Source organism: Procambarus clarkii, chromosome 5 (genome assembly GCF_040958095.1).
Source record: "Procambarus clarkii isolate CNS0578487 chromosome 5, FALCON_Pclarkii_2.0, whole genome shotgun sequence".
In the NCBI taxonomy this organism is placed as follows: domain Eukaryota; kingdom Metazoa; phylum Arthropoda; class Malacostraca; order Decapoda; family Cambaridae; genus Procambarus; species Procambarus clarkii.
Window position 1 is genome coordinate 4,719,874 of NC_091154.1, and position 18,839 is coordinate 4,738,712.

Sequence of the window (18,839 nt, forward strand, 5' to 3'; positions counted from 1 at the left end):
GTAATTTTTTCCAACAGGAAGTTGAAATGCACTAATGTCTTGGCATCTATGGCTTCGGTGAGTAGGCAGTAAAATGGGTTTATAACCATATGGGTGAAAAGGCATCTCCTGCCTTTTGGGCAGGAGACAAGTTTGAAGGTTAGTTAGGTTTGAAGCTGTTTCCTCTTGTGTATGTTACATGTGACTTTTTAAAGAAGTGGTCTAGATTAATATCCTCCAATTTATTCAATATTTTAAGTTTCAATGAGATCCGCCTTGTCATGCCTGGTTGGCAGTGTTGTTAACTCAGAGGCCCTCAACCATTCCTGGTATGAGAGTCAACTTAAGTTCTGGAATGATTTTTGTTGTCCAGGGTTGAATTTCCTCCAGAGCAGCTATGTCCTTCTGAAAAAGGTCTCCATGCCTGGATACAGTAATCCAGGTGTGGGTGCACCAAAGATTTACACAGTTGAATAGCTACCCTCTTTTCCTTGAAGTTAAAGGTTCGTTTGACTATCCCTAGGGTTTGGATGGCTTTTATTACTGCAGCTCCCACTTATTATGAAACTTTAAATGACTGGCGGATTCCAACCGCTAGCAGTGTGTCAAAGGTTTGTTAGTCATTCTCTTCGTCAATGTGCTGCATGAAATTGTTATTGATGTGATAGTCAAGATGTGCATTGTTATGCCCTACATACCACATCTTACATTTGTCAATGTTGAAAAGCATTTGCCATCTTCTGACCATTTGTGGACTTTAAATATCTTTGCAATGCCTCAATATCATTTTCACATCATTCTTTTCCACAGATCTTAGTGTCACTGATGTATATGAGACTAGGGGTTGGCTTCAGTATGGAACTTTGCAGTACCCAACTCACCACATTTCTCCAGTCAAATTCATTTCTGTTTAGAATGACCATTTGCTTTCTTTTGTTTAATCCAGTCTAGTAATTTACCATATATTTCACGTGCCTGTAATTTCCTTGCCAGTCTTTCATGTGGCACCTTATCAAGAGCCTCATAGAAGTCCTCGTATACTACGTCTACTGGAAGGCCTTTGTCTCAGTAGCTCATTACTGTCTCCTAAAATGTGAGCAGGTTCATAAGGGAGGAGCTACTTTTTAACACCACCATGTGTTGATTTTACAAGATTGTCCATGATCAACCGGCCGAACGGGAGCCGGTCAGCCGAGTGGACAGCACGCTGGACTTGTGATCCTGTGGTCCCGGGTTCGATCCCGGGCACCGGCAAGAAACAATGGGCAGTTTCTCTCACCCTATGCCCCTGTTACCTAGCAGTAAAATAGGTACCTGGGTGTTAGTCAACTGTCACGGGCTGCTTCCTGGGGGTGGAGGCCTGGTCGAGGACCGGGCCGCAGGGACACTAAAGCCCCGAAATCATCTCAAGACTACTCAAGAAGATGGTGAGATGGTGAACGATTCCCTCTCTTAGGATTCTCTCTATGGGCTTGCAGGTCTTTAAACTGATCAATAACTCAAGTACAACACTTAACCATTCACATATATTTCTCTTACACAATTTTCACCACCATAACTTGGGTCCAGTCACTTAACAGTTCTAACACACCTTAACACAACTTCCAACTCATCTAACACCTCTCTCCTCCACTCTACCTAAAGGACTACCTCTCTCCTCCACTCTACCTAAAGGACTACCTCTCTCCTCCACTCTACCTAAAGGACTACCTCTCTCCTCCACTCTACCTAAAGGACTACCTCTCTCCTCCACTCTACCTAAAGGACTACCTCTCTCCTCCACTCTACCTAAAGGACTACCTCTCTCCTCCACTCTACCTAAAGGACTACCTCTCTCCTCCACTCTACCTAAAGGACTACCTCTCTCCTCCACTCTACCTAAAGGACTACCTCTCTCCTCCACTCTACCTAAAGGACTACCTCTCTCCTCCACTCTACCTAAAGGACTACCTCTCTCCTCCACTCTACCTAAAGGACTACCTCTCTCCTCCACTCTACCTAAAGGACTACCTCTCTCCTCCACTCTACCTAAAGGACTACCTCTCTCCTCCACTCCACCTAAAGGACTACCTCTCTCCTCCACTCCACCTAAAGGACTACCTCTCTCCTCCACTCCACCTAAAGGACTACCTCTCTCCTCCACTCCACCTAAAGGACTACCTCTCTCCTCCACTCCACCTAAAGGACTACCTCTCTCCTCCACTCTACCTAAAGGACTACCTCTCTCCTCCACTCTACCTAAAGGACTACCTCTCTCCTCCACTCTACCTAAAGGACTACCTCTCTCCTCCACTCTACCTAAAGGACTACCTCTCTCCTCCACTCTACCTAAAGGACTACCTCTCTCCTCCACTCTACCTAAAGGACTACCTCTCTCCTCCACTCTACCTAAAGGACTACCTCTCTCCTCCACTCTACCTAAAGGACTACCTCTCTCCTCCACTCTACCTAAAGGACTACCTCTCTCCTCCACTCTACCTAAAGGACTACCTCTCTCCTCCACTCTACCTAAAGGACTACCTCTCTCCTCCACTCTACCTAAAGGACTACCTCTCTCCTCCACTCTACCTAAAGGACTACCTCTCTCCTCCACTCTACCTAAAGGACTACCTCTCTCCTCCACTCTACCTAAAGGACTACCTCTCTCCTCCACTCTACCTAAAGGACTACCTCTCTCCTCCACTCTACCTAAAGGACTACCTCTCTCCTCCACTCTACCTAAAGGACTACCTCTCTCCTCCACTCTACCTAAAGGACTACCTCTCTCCTCCACTCTACCTAAAGGACTACCTCTCTCCTCCACTCTACCTAAAGGACTACCTCTCTCCTCCACTCTACCTAAAGGACTACCTCTCTCCTCCACTCTACCTAAAGGACTACCTCTCTCCTCCACTCTACCTAAAGGACTACCTCTCTCCTCCACTCTACCTAAAGGACTACCTCTCTCCTCCACTCTACCTAAAGGACTACCTCTCTCCTCCACTCTACCTAAAGGACTATCTTCCCATTTCATCTCTGACATGCTCCAATTACTGATATTAGTTCTACTGTATACACTATTCCAAGGCTTCTTCCACACTCCATATTACATTTCCTACACAACATTTGATCATTTCTGCATACAATGTGTTCTCTATTCAGCAAACTTTCTGTTACAACACACATTTTCCATGTTAGATTTACTTGCCCACTGCCAAATTAGTGCTTGGCAGAGCAGATGTACAGATTTGTTTAGGATGTAAAGTCAGATCTCACAGAGCTGTGGGAAAGTTGATGGGCCCTGGACCCAGATTCACGAAGCAGTTACGCAAGTACTTACGAACGTGTGCATCTTTTCTTAATCTTTGATGGCTTTGGTTACATTTATTAAACAGTTTACAAGCATGAAAACTTGCCAATCAACTGTCGTTATTGTTATAAACAGCCTCCTAGTGCTTCAGAGCTCATTATCTGTTTAATAATTGTAAACAAAGCCGCCAAAGATTGAGAAAAGATGTACAGGTTCGTAAGTGCTTGCATAACTGCTTCGTGAATCTGGCCCGTGGTTCATAAACACCATTTTGGGGTCATGGCTCTGAGAAACACTGGCAATATGGTTGAAATCTCTTTACAGTCAGGATCTCCTGGCAACCACATGTTAAAATAATTCACCAGTCATGCAACGTTGACATTACACTGCCCGTACACTACCACGTATGTTTACATTTTAAAGTACTGCACAGAAATGTACTACAGTATACATAATATTTAATTTCAATTTTGTTCTATAATAAAAACTCATAATGAACTATACTAATTGTGTGAAAATGATTATGTCTCCAGGTAAATATAGGGTTATACTGTACTGTATAGATCAGCGTTCCTCAACCTTTCTACCCTTGCGGAACCCTCAAAATACCTTTGTCTCAAAGAACCCGTCTAAAATTATTATAACATATACAGTGGTACATCGCATAATGATCGGCCCAAAAGGCGAACATTTTGGGTAACGACCGGCCCGATTGGCGACAAATCGTCCCGTATGGCGAACACTGGTTTGAGTAACATCAGCACCACATGGCGGGGGTCGCGCTGCTTCTTGCACATTCTCGGACGCCTCTGACGATGCACATAAATAATGTTGTTATTTAAAGATGCTAATGATGCTGGGATATAAAGGGGTGACTACCGAGATGTGGTAAAGCATTGACGTTTTTGTAGAAAAATTAAATTTCTGAAATACAAGAAATGTCAAAAAGGTTCGTTCAGTGTTTGGCAGGTAGGCTGCTCCATTATAACAATCTTCCTTTGTTTCAAATGTGTTCCATTTGTTTTGTATTTGTCATTTGCATCTCAATAACGGAGCAGCCTACCTTACATACACTGAACAAACCTTTATGACATTTTCCTTTCTTCAAATGTGTTCAATATTTAATTTTCATTTGTCTTACAGCAAAAGGTTCGTTCGGTGGTCGGCAGGTAGGCTGCTCCATGTTTCTTAAATAAAAAAAAATGAAAAATAAAAACAGTTGAAACAATTTGAAAAATGTACAAATGCCATAAAGGTTCGTTCAGTGTTTGTCGGGTAGGCTGCTCCATTATTGAGATGTAAGTGACAAATACAAAACAAATGGAACACATTTGAAACAAAGAAAGATTGTCATAATGGAGCAGCCTACCCAACAAACACTGAACGAACCTTTTGCTATAACAAATATGAAAGACAAGGGCTGCTGGCTGGGTTAGTACTGCGTGAGCAACCATTTGTGGCACACGTGCCTCTGGCTCTCAAACACCTGTCCCACACGGTGTTGAAAGATTGCACTCAGTCGGTGCAATTCAGACCCTATTGTTCGAAGAACATAAGGGTCATAATATTGGTGAAGCTAGGCGCAATAAGGGCTTAACACAACGGTCGGATGCCAGTGATACAGCACCTATGAGGATGATACAGCGAGCGTATCCAGTTGTAGCTCTGAGCCCCACCCTTGCAATCTCCAATTTATATAGATGATACATAGATGAATCGTTTTCTGCGTTCAGTGATGAGGCATCTGATACAAGTAGCATAGATGAACAGTGTTAGCAGCTTCCATGGTGGTGTTTTCCCATAGATATTTTCAAGAATTCCTGAATCTCTTCCTGACTGACGGGCACTCTTTGAGGCAAGCTGAATATCTTCCTGTGTGGGACCTTACAAAGCAAACTTTTCAAGACTACCTTACAATCTGAGCTTTTCCTATAACCATTTCAATACTACCTTATGCTTTATAAGCTTGGCTACACACCATCTACCAGTACTAAAGCCAAGGGTGCACGCAAGTGCGTTATTTGCAAGCACACAGAACGACGAAACAGGAAGCGAAAATCTATCTTTAGCTGGTACAACGAGAGCGAAGTCACGCTGTGCACCATGGAGTACTTTGTTGATTATTACTCATTTCCGAAGTACTGAGTGTGTAATACAGTGTTACTGTGTAAATAGTGTGTGAAACTGTACATATTGTAATTTTAGTGAATTTTTACCACGTAATATTGTGACAAACATTTATTTTGGACACATTAATGACACATGTATCACAGTTCCATGGAACATTATGAACATTCTACTGTATACATATTGTAAAGGTTGCAAATATGCATCATATACGATAAAAGAAACAAATAAATCTGCACTAGAAATACATAGAACAAATATTTGAAAATATATTTGTGGCAACACGCGGTACTTGAATGGCCCGCGCGACCGTGTCTGGGAGCTTCACAGACGGGCGACCAGCCCCTGATGACGTCACAGTGCACCTTGTCCACGCCCTCACAGCCAAAGTAAGTGGAATTTGACAATTACTTTTACATAGACATGTTCAGGGAAGGTAATTTATAATTTTACAAAGAAAAATGATTTTTTGGGAACATTTGATGTCATGTACACTGGGGGAATTTCACAATAAACACAGTGCATCACACTGGTTACAAGGGGACATTCATTCTGTATGGCGTCTGTTTCACACGACGATCACAGCGCCGGAACGGATTAAATTCGTTATTCGAGGTACCACTATACTGTATCTCAAAAATTTATTTATTAATCACAACAAATCAACCTTATCTATAAAATAAACACTGACAATGTTCTGGCGTAACCCTAGGGTTCTGCGGTTGAGAAACGCTGGTACAGATACTCAACTACCTGATGAAGACGACACTTACTGCAGATCTGTGTACTCCCGAGGGTCCAGCCTGCTGGGCTTGTTGAAACATGTGGTGCGCCAGATTCTCCTCCACTGATAGAAAGTGAGAGAAGTCCCCGCCACCCCCCGACGCCTCGTTTAACTGATCGCCTCGGATCTCCGCTATTTCACTTTTTAGTCCGCCGTTTTCTATTTCGTCACTAATTTCACAATGTTCGGTTTTGATTTCAGGCGTGTTTTCTGAATACACTTCAATGTCCTGCGCCGCATGCGATTCGTGGTGGATTCGTGGTTCGGATTGAGAGCGCGAGTCGTGAATCCGCATTTCATGTTGTATCCGAGAATCAAGTAGAACTCTGCCGTCGTGTATTCGTTCGGGCGACACATCTGAGTCCTGCTGCATATGGAGACTGTCTGTACGTTGGACAACCGATGCTTCATGAATGGCAAGGTGAGAGGTTTCATCATTTGGTTGAGGCACCACACACTTAGTGGAGTTCTCCTCCACATTGTCATCACCCTGCATGACATCTGTCCTGTGATGCGAGTACGGCGCCACGTCTTCGGTTGGCGGCGCTCCGTGACTCCCTCTGTCCCCACTGTGCGATCTGGTACTTCCTCGATCGCCATCTCTCACTTCCCGGTCTTGTCTGCGACGTTTTGCCGGTCTCTCGCCACCAACTGGAAGCTCCGGTCTCAGGGGTTGGGATGGGTCCTCGTCAGGAACAGCCAAGCCCTTAATTCTGAGGCACTCGGCGGCCTTAATTAACCCGGGGAGATCAGTCTGTTGCACATCCACCTCCCCGAGGTACATATAATCTAACAAAGCTTCTAGTTCGTGGCTTTTAATGTCTTTCAGCACAATCACAGGTTTTTGACACAGCGTGTGCTCGAACACCTCGGTAAAGAAGTCGCTACACGCCATCAGCACCAGACGATGAACCGCAAAGAACTTTGTACCACATGCTAGCGTTACATCTGTGTAGCAACCCTGAAAAATACAAAGTTGTCATTAAGAGAAGCTGACATTTAGAAGATATACAGTATAACAAAAATATAAAGTACAAAAAAAACAAATATACTGTAGTTGGCATTATCAGAAAATAACTATTAGAAGATACAGGATACAACAAAAACTAGTAGATATGTAAGCTGCTTAGGACCCAATTGATGTTCAGTACTCTTTAAACTGCTCAAAACCCTACTGGTACTGAGTACTATGTAAACCTTGTGTGATCACAAACCTCTGTGTGTGTGTGTGTGTGTGTGTGGGGAAAAAAATAAATTGATTGACAGTTTAGAGGCGGGCCGAAAGAGCCAGAGCTCAACCCCCATAAGCACAACTAGGTGAATACAGACCGCTTCATAAGATTAAATGCACCGAGCTCCTTGCGAGTTGACATACACAATAAACCATAGTTAAGTGTGTGGCAAGTGATCTGACAAAGTCTCGGCCAGTCTGTCATCCCACAGCTGCATGGCAAGAGTTTCGACAAAGTCTTAGACAGTCTATCAACCTACAATTCAACATAATCAAACCACCTCAATACTGAATACAATACTGAGCTTTGCTAACTTATCTATTCCTTATCATTTTGATATTTTAATTTCCTAGTTTATTCTTAATTGTAGTAAGAGTACTGGTACAGTACTTCATAATGAAGGGAATTATAACAAAATTACTTTATTAAATGTTTGTTTGATAAAATAATTGCATGTCGTGTTTATGCAACAGAAACACAACTACTCGAGACAACATTTATGACTAACCAAACGGCATAAAGTTGTGCATGGAGGCAAAGGGAAGGGACATATCCACCGGCAACGCACGTCTTACCTTCTCTCGTAGTATCCGCAGTAGGTGGAAAAATGCTGGTTTGTGGTTGTTCCACTTGAGTGAGAGGAGGTCTTCCCCCATCTTGCTAACACAAACACTACAAAACCTGGAAACAAATAACAATATTACTAACAATCTCCAAACACAGTTTCACACCCACATTATGACAGCTGGTGCTGGACAGTGTTGACCACCTTCCAGTGCCAGAGCCACTAACTAATGCCTCTGGCAGCTGGTGCTGGACAGTGTCGACCACTTTCCAGTGCCAGAGCCACTAACTAATGCCTCTGGCAGCTGGTGCTGGACAGTGTCGACCACCTTCCAGTGCCAGAACCACATAACTAATGCCTCTGGCAGCTTGTGCCGGGCAGTGCCGATCACCTTCCAGTGCCAGAGCCACATAACTAATGCCTCTGGCAGCTTGTGCCGAGCAGTGCCGATCACCTTCCAGTGCCAGATCACTTACACCCTGACCTGACATAACACAAGAGTCACACACTTTTGACGGTCAAGAGGCGGGACCAAGGAGCCAAAGCTCAACCCCCAGAAGCACAACAAGGCGAGTACACCTATACCCCTGGCCTGAAATAACATTTAAGACTCCACCTAGATATTTCTCAAACTTTTACAGAAAAACTAGGTAGATCTACGGGTTTCCAATGTGGTCATTTACCTTGTGACATGACATAAGTGTAGCCAATATTGTAATGCTTAGAGTCAAGTCTGACGCCACTAATAGTCCACATTAAATAAAGAGCAAAAAGGGTAACATTATAGGGAAGGTTTCACCACTACATCTTCCCTATTCTCGCTCGCTCCAAATGTAAATACAACCATGACACTATTCCCTTACCTAACTAGGCCTGAAATCCCTAAAAAGTAATGCTAGTTGCTACTTATCCTCACACTGGCATCTGTTGTTTAACTTTGCACTGCTCTCTAATGTATCTAAATATCCTACCTGCAAAGGGTCGAAGTTGAAGAGAAAACAGAAACAAGAAAATGAAGAAGACACAAACAAAAAAGAAAAGAAAAGAGGATAGCACTATTATCCAAATTCAACATCAACAGCCTAAACAGCTGTGCCTGTCGAGGCTGACAACACCTGTCTGTTGCAGACTGTCGTCGCCGTCGTCGTCCTTGAACACACAGTTACTGGGAACAAAAGCTGCAAGTAGCACGGGCTATGGTGAGCCCGTAGTGGACGTGTTGCAGACTGTCTTTCCTCTACTTTATACGGACAAGGAAACATCCAAGTACCTTCATGTGGGCCACAACCACTGCATACCTCACAACTCTTCACCCTCATACCTGCCTCAACTCCTCGCACACAAATGAAATACAAGGAACTCCTCCAGCCATGAGTGACGGACAGTAACACAAGTCGTGGCCATCGCCGACATCAACCTTAAGGCCGAACATAACATTTTAACATCAGTCAAGTTAAAACTCACCAGGTGCACGAGAGCTGTAGGGAGGACCAAGACCACATTATCCCCCCCCCCCACTGTCACTGTTGGGTAGGCCCCACGCCCACCGTGGCACCACGCCCACCGTGGCCCCACGCCCACCGTGGCACCACGCCCACCGTGGCCCCACGCCCACCGTGGCCCCACGCCCACCGTGGCACCACCCCCCCCCCCCGCCCCCACCACCACACAGCTGCGGGTACCCTCCACCAAACAAACAACCCGCATCAGGACCCCGATGCGGGTACCCGCCAGAACACCAATACCCGCCATAACTGGGGCACTGGCACCTCAGGAGAGCCCCGGGGCACCTCAGGGCACAAAATACCCCACGTAAACACCTCCACACTGCGGGACAAACATTACATACACAAACAATCACAAACACAAGCATCTCCCCCTCCATCATCACCCCCCACAGGCAGAGCTTCCCTGGGTATTTATCTCAGGTTTTACCTCCCCCGGACCTATTCCTGGCCCCGAGGGAGGTGGACACGCACCTGGGAGCGCCGCGCCTCGCCTCTCATAAACTTGGGGCCTCGGGAGCGGGGAACACCGGCCGCCAACACAAACTCCGGATAAATTTCTCTCCTGTGCGTCCAGGACGGAATACATCCAGGTGTCTGAATGCGACGCACAGGTAAAAAAATACATCACTAAACTACCCGAAAACAGTAATTAATTACCCCATCAGCCTCTTATGTATATAAAACTATTTATTTTTATTAGTATACTGTGGCTCTAGATTCCCGGTAATTATACAGTTAGGGGAAATATGGAGTTCACCATGTAATCGAAACCAGGGACAAACGACCGAATGTTAGCGTGCTGAGGCAGAGACATCTGGTGGTGGAAGATGGAGTCGAAAACCGCAAACTCCCGCCAATTTTGAATAATAATAATAATACAATACAATACAATACAATTTTATTTAGGTAAGGTACATACATACAATAAATTTTTACAAGGATTGGTTGACTTATAGGTAGAGCTAGTACATACAATGCCTAAAGCCACTATTACGCAAAGCGTTTCGGGCATGATAAACTTAAATGACAAGCTTAATACTAATTGAGCATAATGAGTAGAATGAAAACAAGAAATGAAAACATAGATGAAAAAGCAGCACAAATACAATTATGTCGACAAACAGCGCTCTTTAAAGAAAAACAGACATTGGTTGACAATAGAAGGGTAAGGTAGGTTACAGGGAATTTATTAGGTATAGCTTCGTTTTTAACTTAAACTGGTTGAGAGAGGTACAGTCTTTAACATGGTTGGGAAGGTCATTCCACATTCTGGGCCCCTTGATTTGTAGAGCATTTCTAGTTTGATTAAGTCGTATCCGAGGAATATCAAAACTGTATTTATTTCTAGTGTGGTGCTCATGGGTTCTGTTACAACCTTCTATGAAGCTTTTGAGATCAGGATTGGCATTATAGTTTAGCGTTTTATATATGTATAATACACATGAGAGAATGTGCAGTGACTTAATGTCTAACATATTCAGAGATTTGAGTAGGGGTACCGAGTGATGTCTGGGGCCAGAATTGGATATTGTCCTAATAGCAGCTTTGTGTTGAGTAATTAGAGGACGTAAGTGATTTTGGGTAGTAGAACCCCAAGCACAAATACCATAGTTGAGATATGGATAGATAAGGGAGTAATAGAGAGTCACCAGGGCAGGGCGTGGTACATAATATCTGATCTTAGAAAGAATGCCAACAGTTTTTGAAACTTTTTTTGATATATTTAGAATGTGTCCCTGGAAATTCAGCTTGTGGTCAATGAGAACGCCAAGGAATTTGCCATCTACTTTGTTACAAATTTAGGTATTGTTTATCCTGAGATTTATATGATTAGAGGATTTATTGCCAAACAGAATATAGAAAGTTTTGTCAATGTTAAGGGTGAGTTTGTTGGCAGTTAGCCAAAGATGGACTTTATTTAGCTCGGTATTTACTGTGGCATTTAGAGCAAGGGGGTCAGGACTGGAGTAAATGAAGGTTGTGTCGTCAGCAAATAGAATTGGTTTGAGGTGTTGGGAGGCATTTGGAAGGTCATTAATGTAGATGAGAAAGAGGAGAGGGCCAAGTATGCTGCCCTGAGGAACACCAATGTTGATGGGTAGGATGGGAGAAATTGTATTATTCACAGAAACATACTGGAGCCTGTCAGTAAGGTAAGACTTAACGTACTGCAGAGAGTGACCTCTGACTCCATAATGTTGTAATTTAAGAAGAAGGTTTTGGTGGTTGACAGTGTCAAAAGCCTTACGCAGGTCCACAAATAACCCAACAGGGAACTCATTTTTATCAAGAGCTGTATGAATCGAGTTAAGCATACTAATAAGTGCATCATTAGTGCTTTTTTTGGGTCTGAAGCCATATTGGCAAGGGCTAAGTATATTGTGTTTGGCTAGATAAGAGTAAAGCTGCTTATAGATTAGTTTTTCAAAAAATTTTGACAAGTTTGGCAGGATTGATATAGGTCTGTAGTTGTTAACATCAGTGAGTTCACCACATTTGTGGACAGGCGTTACTCTCGCTTTTTTTTTAGAATATCTGGAAAGGTTTGGAGTCCAAGTGACTTGTTGAAGAGCAAAGCAATAGCAGGGGCTAAAGTTCTGGAGGCTTTTTTGTAAATTAAAGTTGGTATCTCCTCAAGGGCACCAGACTTGGTTTTAAGGGAAAGGATTATCTCATTGACATCAGTGGAATTAGTAGGCTTTAGGTACAGAGACTGTGGATAGTTACATGTAAGATAGTCCTGAACATCAGTACTGGAAGATGGAATATCATTTGCAAGGGATGACCCAATGGAAGAGAAGAACCTATTGAATTCATTAGCAGAATCAAAGGCTGTTAGCTGACCATCGTTATTGGACAAGAGTATTGGTTTATTTAAAATCTTCTTTGATACCAATATTTGTGAAATTGTGCTCCATGTTTTTTAAATGTTGCCCTTTGTTTGGGTAAATTTATCTTCGTAGTATTTAATTTTGGCTCTTCTAATTATTTTAGATAACAATAACGAGTAATTCTTTGAAAGTTCTTTGGAGAAGGTTCCTAACCTATACTTCTTCTCAAGGTCATGTTTTTTTATTAATGGATTTAAGTATTCCCTTTGTAAACCAAGGATTGTTTAGCCTTTTGGTTGTGACTTGTTTCGTTAGCATAGGACAGTGGAAGTTATAAAGGCTGAGAGTTTTTTGAAGAAAAGATTGCACTGCTAGGTTGATGTCCCCTATGTTACCTAACTCGGACTCCCAGTTGAAATTAGCAGCAGCAGTTATAAAATTGTCTATAGCAGTTTCATTGTGCAGCCTAAAGCTTATCTCTCTTGTCTCTAGAGGTGGTTTGTTAATGTTGGTTAGGAGAAATGTGGGGGTAATGGTCTGTAGTGCTATCAATGATTATACCTGAAGTAAGTGGAGAGGTTATGTTGGTCCAGATGCGATCAAGAGTCGTGGCAGTACTATCAGTGATTCTAGTAGGTCTAGTGATTAAGGGTATGAGGAAGCAGGAATTCATACAGTTGAGGAAGCTGGCAGCAGTAAGGTTTTCAGGCTCGCAGAGGTCATGCGAGATGGGTATAGAGGCCACCACCACCAGCCACAAGATGGGTATGGGGCCCCACCACCACCCACAAGTTGGGTATATAGGCCCCAACACCACCCACAAGATGGGTATGAGGGCCCCACCACCACCCACAAGATGGGTATAGAGGCCACCACCACCCACCCACAAGATGGGTATGGGGCCCCACCACCACCCACAAGTTGGGTATATAGGCCCCAACACCACCCACAAGATGGGTATGAGGGCCCCACCACCACCCACAAGATGGGTATGGGGGCCCCACCACCACCCACAAGATGGGTATCGGGCCCACCACCACCCACAAGTTGGGTATAGGCCCCAACACCACCCACAAGATGGGTATGGGGGCCCCACCACCACCCACAAGATGGGTATGGGGGCCCCACCACCACCCACAAGATGGGTATGGGGGCCCCACCACCACCCACAAGATGGGTATGGGGGCCCACCACCACCCACAAGTTGGGTATAGAGGCCCCCACTACCCACAAGATGGGTATGGGGGCCCCACCACCACCCACAAGTTGGGTATAGGGCCCACCACCACCCACAAGTTGGGTATAGGGCCCACCACCACCCACAAGTTGGGTATAGAGGCCCCCACTACCCACAAGATGGGTATGGGGGCCCACCACCACCCACAAGTTGGGTATGAGGCCCACCGCCACCCACAAGATGGGTATGGGGGCCCACCACCACCCACAAGATGGGTATGGGGGCCCCACCACCACCCACAAGATGGGTATAGGGCCCACCACCACCCACAAGTTGGGTATAGAGGCCCCCACTACCCACAAGATGGGTATGGGGGGGCCACCACCCACAAGATGGGTATGGGGGCCCACCACCACCCACAAGTTGGGTATGGGGGCCCACCACCACCCACAAGATGGGTATGGGGGCCCACCACCCACAAGATGGGTATAGAGGGCCCCCACTACCCACAAGATGGGTATGGGGTTACATAATATCAACTCCACCTAAATATAATAAAGTTGACTGTGTGAGAGGAGTCAGCGCCCCGGACCCAAGTCTACCATCTGTGGGCCGTCAACCCACTCTGTCTGCCCCTTCACCCTCTGGCCTCCACTCTTGACAACTGTTCTGTAGCTTGGGTCCTTGTTCTTATGTCCTGCGCCTTGTTCTTATGTCCTGCGCCTTGTTCTTATGTCCTGCGCCTTGTTCTTATGTCCTGCGCCTTGTTCTTATGTCCCAGCTCCTTGTTCTTATGTCCCAGCTCCTTGTTCTTATGTCCTGCGCCTTGTTCTTATGTCCCAGCTCCTTGTTCTTATGTCCTGCGCCTTGTTCTTATGTCCCAGCTCCTTGTTCTTATGTCCTGCGCCTTGTTCTTATGTCCCAGCTCCTTGTTCTTATGTCCCAGCTCCTTGTTCTTATGTCCTGCGCCTTGTTCTTATGTCCAGCTCCTTGTTCTTATGTCCCAGCTCCTTGTTCTTATGTCCAGCTCCTTGTTCTTATGTCCCAGCTCCTTGTTCTTATGTCCCAGCTCCTTGTTCTTATGTCCCAGCTCCTTGTTCTTATGTCCTGCGCCTTGTTCTTATGTCCCAGCTCCTTGTTCTTATGTCCTGCGCCTTGTTCTTATGTCCCAGCTCCTTGTTCTTATGTCCTGCGCCTTGTTCTTATGTCCCAGCTCCTTGTTCTTATGTCCTGCGCCTTGTTCTTATGTCCCAGCTCCTCGTTCTTATGTCCCAGCTCCTTGTTCTTATGTCCCAGCTCCTTGTTCTTATGTCCTGCGCCTTGTTCTTATGTCCCAGCTCCTTGTTCTTATGTCCTGCGCCTTGTTCTTATGTCCCAGCTCCTCGTTCTTATGTCCCAGCTCCTTGTTCTTATGTCCCAGCTCCTTGTTCTTATGTCCTGCGCCTTGTTCTTATGTCCCAGCTCCTTGTTCTTATGTCCTGCGCCTTGTTCTTATGTCCTGCGCCTTGTTCTTATGTCCAGCTCCTTGTTCTTATGTCCCAGCTCCTTGTTCTTATGTCCCAGCTCCTTGTTCTTATGTCCTGCGCCTTGTTCTTATGTCCCAGCTCCTTGTTCTTATGTCCCAGCTCCTTGTTCTTATGTCCTGCGCCTTGTTCTTATGTCCCAGCTCCTTGTTCTTATGTCCTGCGCCTTGTTCTTATGTCCAGCTCCTTGTTCTTATGTCCCAGCTCCTTGTTCTTATGTCCTGCGCCTTGTTCTTATGTCCCAGCTCCTCGTTCTTATGTCCCAGCTCCTTGTTCTTATGTCCCAGCTCCTCGTTCTTATGTCCCAGCTCCTTGTTCTTATGTCCCAGCTCCTTGTTCTTATGTCCTGCGCCTTGTTCTTATGTCCAGCTCCTTGTTCTTATGTCCCAGCTCCTTGTTCTTATGTCCTGCGCCTTGTTCTTATGTCCCAGCTCCTTGTTCTTATGTCCCAGCTCCTTGTTCTTATGTCCCAGCTCCTCGTTCTTATGTCCAGCTCCTTGTTCTTATGTCCTGCGCCTTGTTCTTATGTCCTGCGCCTTGTTCTTATGTCCTGCGCCTTGTTCTTATGTCCCAGCTCCTTGTTCTTATGTCCCAGCTCCTTGTTCTTATGTCCTGCTCCTTGTTCTTATGTCCCAGCTCCTTGTTCTTATGTCCCAGCTCCTTGTTCTTATGTCCTGCGCCTTGTTCTTATGTCCAGCTCCTTGTTCTTATGTCCCAGCTCCTTGTTCTTATGTCCTGCTCCTTGTTCTTATGTCCTGCGCCTTGTTCTTATGTCCTGCGCCTTGTTCTTATGTCCAGCTCCTTGTTCTTATGTCCCAGCTCCTTGTTCTTATGTCCTGCGCCTTGTTCTTATGTCCAGCTCCTTGTTCTTATCTCCCAGCTCCTTGTTCTTATGTCCTGCTCCTTGTTCTTATGTCCTGCGCCTTGTTCTTATGTCCTGCGCCTTGTTCTTATGTCCTGCGCCTTGTTCTTATGTCCAGCTCCTTGTTCTTATGTCCCAGCTCCTTGTTCTTATGTCCCAGCTCCTTGTTCTTATGTCCCAGCTCCTTGTTCTTATGTCCTGCGCCTTGTTCTTATGTCCCAGCTCCTTGTTCTTATGTCCTGCGCCTTGTTCTTATGTCCAGCTCCTTGTTCTTATGTCCCAGCTCCTTGTTCTTATGTCCTGCGCCTTGTTCTTATGTCCCAGCTCCTTGTTCTTATGTCCCAGCTCCTTGTTCTTATGTCCTGCGCCTTGTTCTTATGTCCCAGCTCCTCGTTCTTATGTCCCAGCTCCTTGTTCTTATGTCCCAGCTCCTTGTTCTTATGTCCTGCGCCTTGTTCTTATGTCCCAGCTCCTCGTTCTTATGTCCCAGCTCCTTGTTCTTATGTCCAGCTCCTTGTTCTTATGTCCCAGCTCCTTGTTCTTATGTCCCAGCTCCTTGTTCTTATGTCCTGCGCCTTGTTCTTATGTCCCAGCTCCTTGTTCTTATGTCCCAGCTCCTTGTTCTTATGTCCTGCTCCTTGTTCTTATGTCCCAGCTCCTTGTTCTTATGTCCCAGCTCCTTGTTCTTATGTCCTGCGCCTTGTTCTTATGTCCAGCTCCTTGTTCTTATGTCCCAGCTCCTTGTTCTTATGTCCTGCGCCTTGTTCTTATGTCCCAGCTCCTTGTTCTTATGTCCTGCGCCTTGTTCTTATGTCCTGCGCCTTGTTCTTATGTCCTGCGCCTTGTTCTTATGTCCCAGCTCCTTGTTCTTATGTCCCAGCTCCTTGTTCTTATGTCCCAGCTCCTTGTTCTTATGTCCCAGCTCCTTGTTCTTATGTCCAGCTCCTTGTTCTTATGTCCAGCTCCTTGTTCTTATGTCCTGCGCCTTGTTCTTATGTCCCAGCTCCTTGTTCTTATGTCCCAGCTCCTTGTTCTTATGTCCAGCTCCTTGTTCTTATGTCCCAGCTCCTTGTTCTTATGTCCTGCGCCTTGTTCTTATGTCCTGCGCCTTGTTCTTATGTCCTGCGCCTTGTTCTTATGTCCCAGCTCCTTGTTCTTATGTCCCAGCTCCTTGTTCTTATGTCCCAGCTCCTTGTTCTTATGTCCCAGCTCCTTGTTCTTATGTCCAGCTCCTTGTTCTTATGTCCCAGCTCCTTGTTCTTATGTCCCAGCTCCTTGTTCTTATGTCCTGCGCCTTGTTCTTATGTCCTGCGCCTTGTTCTTATGTCCCAGCTCCTTGTTCTTATGTCCTGCGCCTTGTTCTTATGTCCAGCTCCTTGTTCTTATGTCCCAGCTCCTTGTTCTTATGTCCTGCGCCTTGTTCTTATGTCCCAGCTCCTTGTTCTTATGTCCTGCGCCTTGTTCTTATGTCCAGCTCCTTGTTCTTATGTCCCAGCTCCTTGTTCTTATGTCCCAGCTCCTTGTTCTTATGTCCCAGCTCCTTGTTCTTATGTCCCAGCTCCTTGTTCTTATGTCCCAGCTCCTTGTTCTTATGTCCTGCGCCTTGTTCTTATGTCCCAGCTCCTTGTTCTTATGTCCCAACTCCTTGTTCTTATGTCCCAGCTCCTTGTTCTTATGTCCCAGCTCCTTGTTCTTATGTCCTGCGCCTTGTTCTTATGTCCCAGCTCCTTGTTCTTATGTCCCAGCTCCTTGTTCTTATGTCCTGCGCCTTGTTCTTATGTCCCAGCTCCTTGTTCTTATGTCCTGCGCCTTGTTCTTATGTCCTGCGCCTTGTTCTTATGTCCCAGCTCCTTGTTCTTATGTCCCAGCTCCTTGTTCTTATGTCCCAGCTCCTTGTTCTTATGTCCCAGCTCCTTGTTCTTATGTCCCAGCTCCTTGTTCTTATGTCCAGCTCCTTGTTCTTATGTCCAGCTCCTTGTTCTTATGTCCTGCGCCTTGTTCTTATGTCCCAGCTCCTTGTTCTTATGTCCCAGCTCCTTGTTCTTATGTCCAGCTCCTTGTTCTTATGTCCAGCTCCTTGTTCTTATGTCCTGCGCCTTGTTCTTATGTCCCAGCTCCTTGTTCTTATGTCCCAGCTCCTTGTTCTTATGTCCAGCTCCTTGTTCTTATGTCCAGCTCCTTGTTCTTATGTCCATGCTCCTTGTTCTTATGTCCCAGCTCCTTGTTCTTATGTCCTGCGCCTTGTTCTTATGTCCCAGCTCCTTGTTCTTATGTCCCAGCTCCTTGTTCTTATGTCCCAGCTCCTTGTTCTTATGTCCCAGCTCCTTGTTCTTATGTCCTGCGCCTTGTTCTTATGTCCTGCGCCTTGTTCTTATGTCCCAGCTCCTTGTTCTTATGTCCCAGCTCCTTGTTCTTATGTCCCAGCTCCTTGTTCTTATGTCCCAGCTCCTTGTTCTTATGTCCCAGCTCCTTGTTCTTATGTCCCAGCTCCTTGTTCTTATGTCCAGCTCCTTGTTCTTATTCCAGCTCCTTGTTCTTATGTCCCAGCTCCTTGTTCTTATGTCCTGCGCCTTGTTCTTATGTCCCAGCTCCTTGTTCTTATGTCCCAGCTCCTTGTTCTTATGTCCATGCTCCTTGTTCTTATGTCCTGCGCCTTGTTCTTATGTCCTGCGCCTTGTTCTTATGTCCCAGCTCCTTGTTCTTATGTCCAGCTCCTTGTTCTTATGTCCTGCTCCTTGTTCTTATGTCCCAGCTCCTTGTTCTTATGTCCTGCGCCTTGTTCTTATGTCCTGCGCCTTGTTCTTATGTCCCAGCTCCTTGTTCTTATGTCCCAGCTCCTTGTTCTTATGTCCCAGCTCCTTGTTCTTATGTCCCAGCTCCTTGTTCTTATGTCCTGCGCCTTGTTCTTATGTCCCAGCTCCTTGTTCTTATGTCCTGCGCCTTGTTCTTATGTCCCAGCTCC

At 45.5% G+C, this 18,839-nt stretch overlaps 1 protein-coding gene across 18 annotated transcripts in view; it reads right to left on the bottom strand.

The window, feature by feature from the left end:
• The window catches only part of LOC123764887 (protein tramtrack, beta isoform), an 89,266-nt gene extending 79,025 nt beyond the window's left edge, over positions 1–10,241 (bottom strand). For 5 of the 18 annotated variants that reach the window (XR_006773637.2, XM_045753101.2, XM_069338685.1 and 2 more), the window contains exons 1-3: positions 9,956–10,108; positions 7,987–8,092; positions 6,169–7,140 (exon numbers count right to left, since the gene is read on the bottom strand). Coding sequence is in view for 9 of the 18 variants with exons in the window: in XM_045753101.2 (XP_045609057.2) it covers positions 6,169–7,140; positions 7,987–8,067 (1,053 nt within the window). In the remaining 9 variants the exon portion in view is untranslated. Of the gene's footprint in view, positions 1–6,168; positions 7,141–7,986; positions 8,093–9,911; positions 9,933–9,955; positions 10,109–10,141 lie in introns of those variants that run through there. The other 13 variants (XR_011230999.1, XR_011230998.1, XR_011230997.1 and 10 more) reach the window with 8 other exon arrangements.
• Between the last annotated feature and the right edge of the window lie 8,598 nt (positions 10,242–18,839).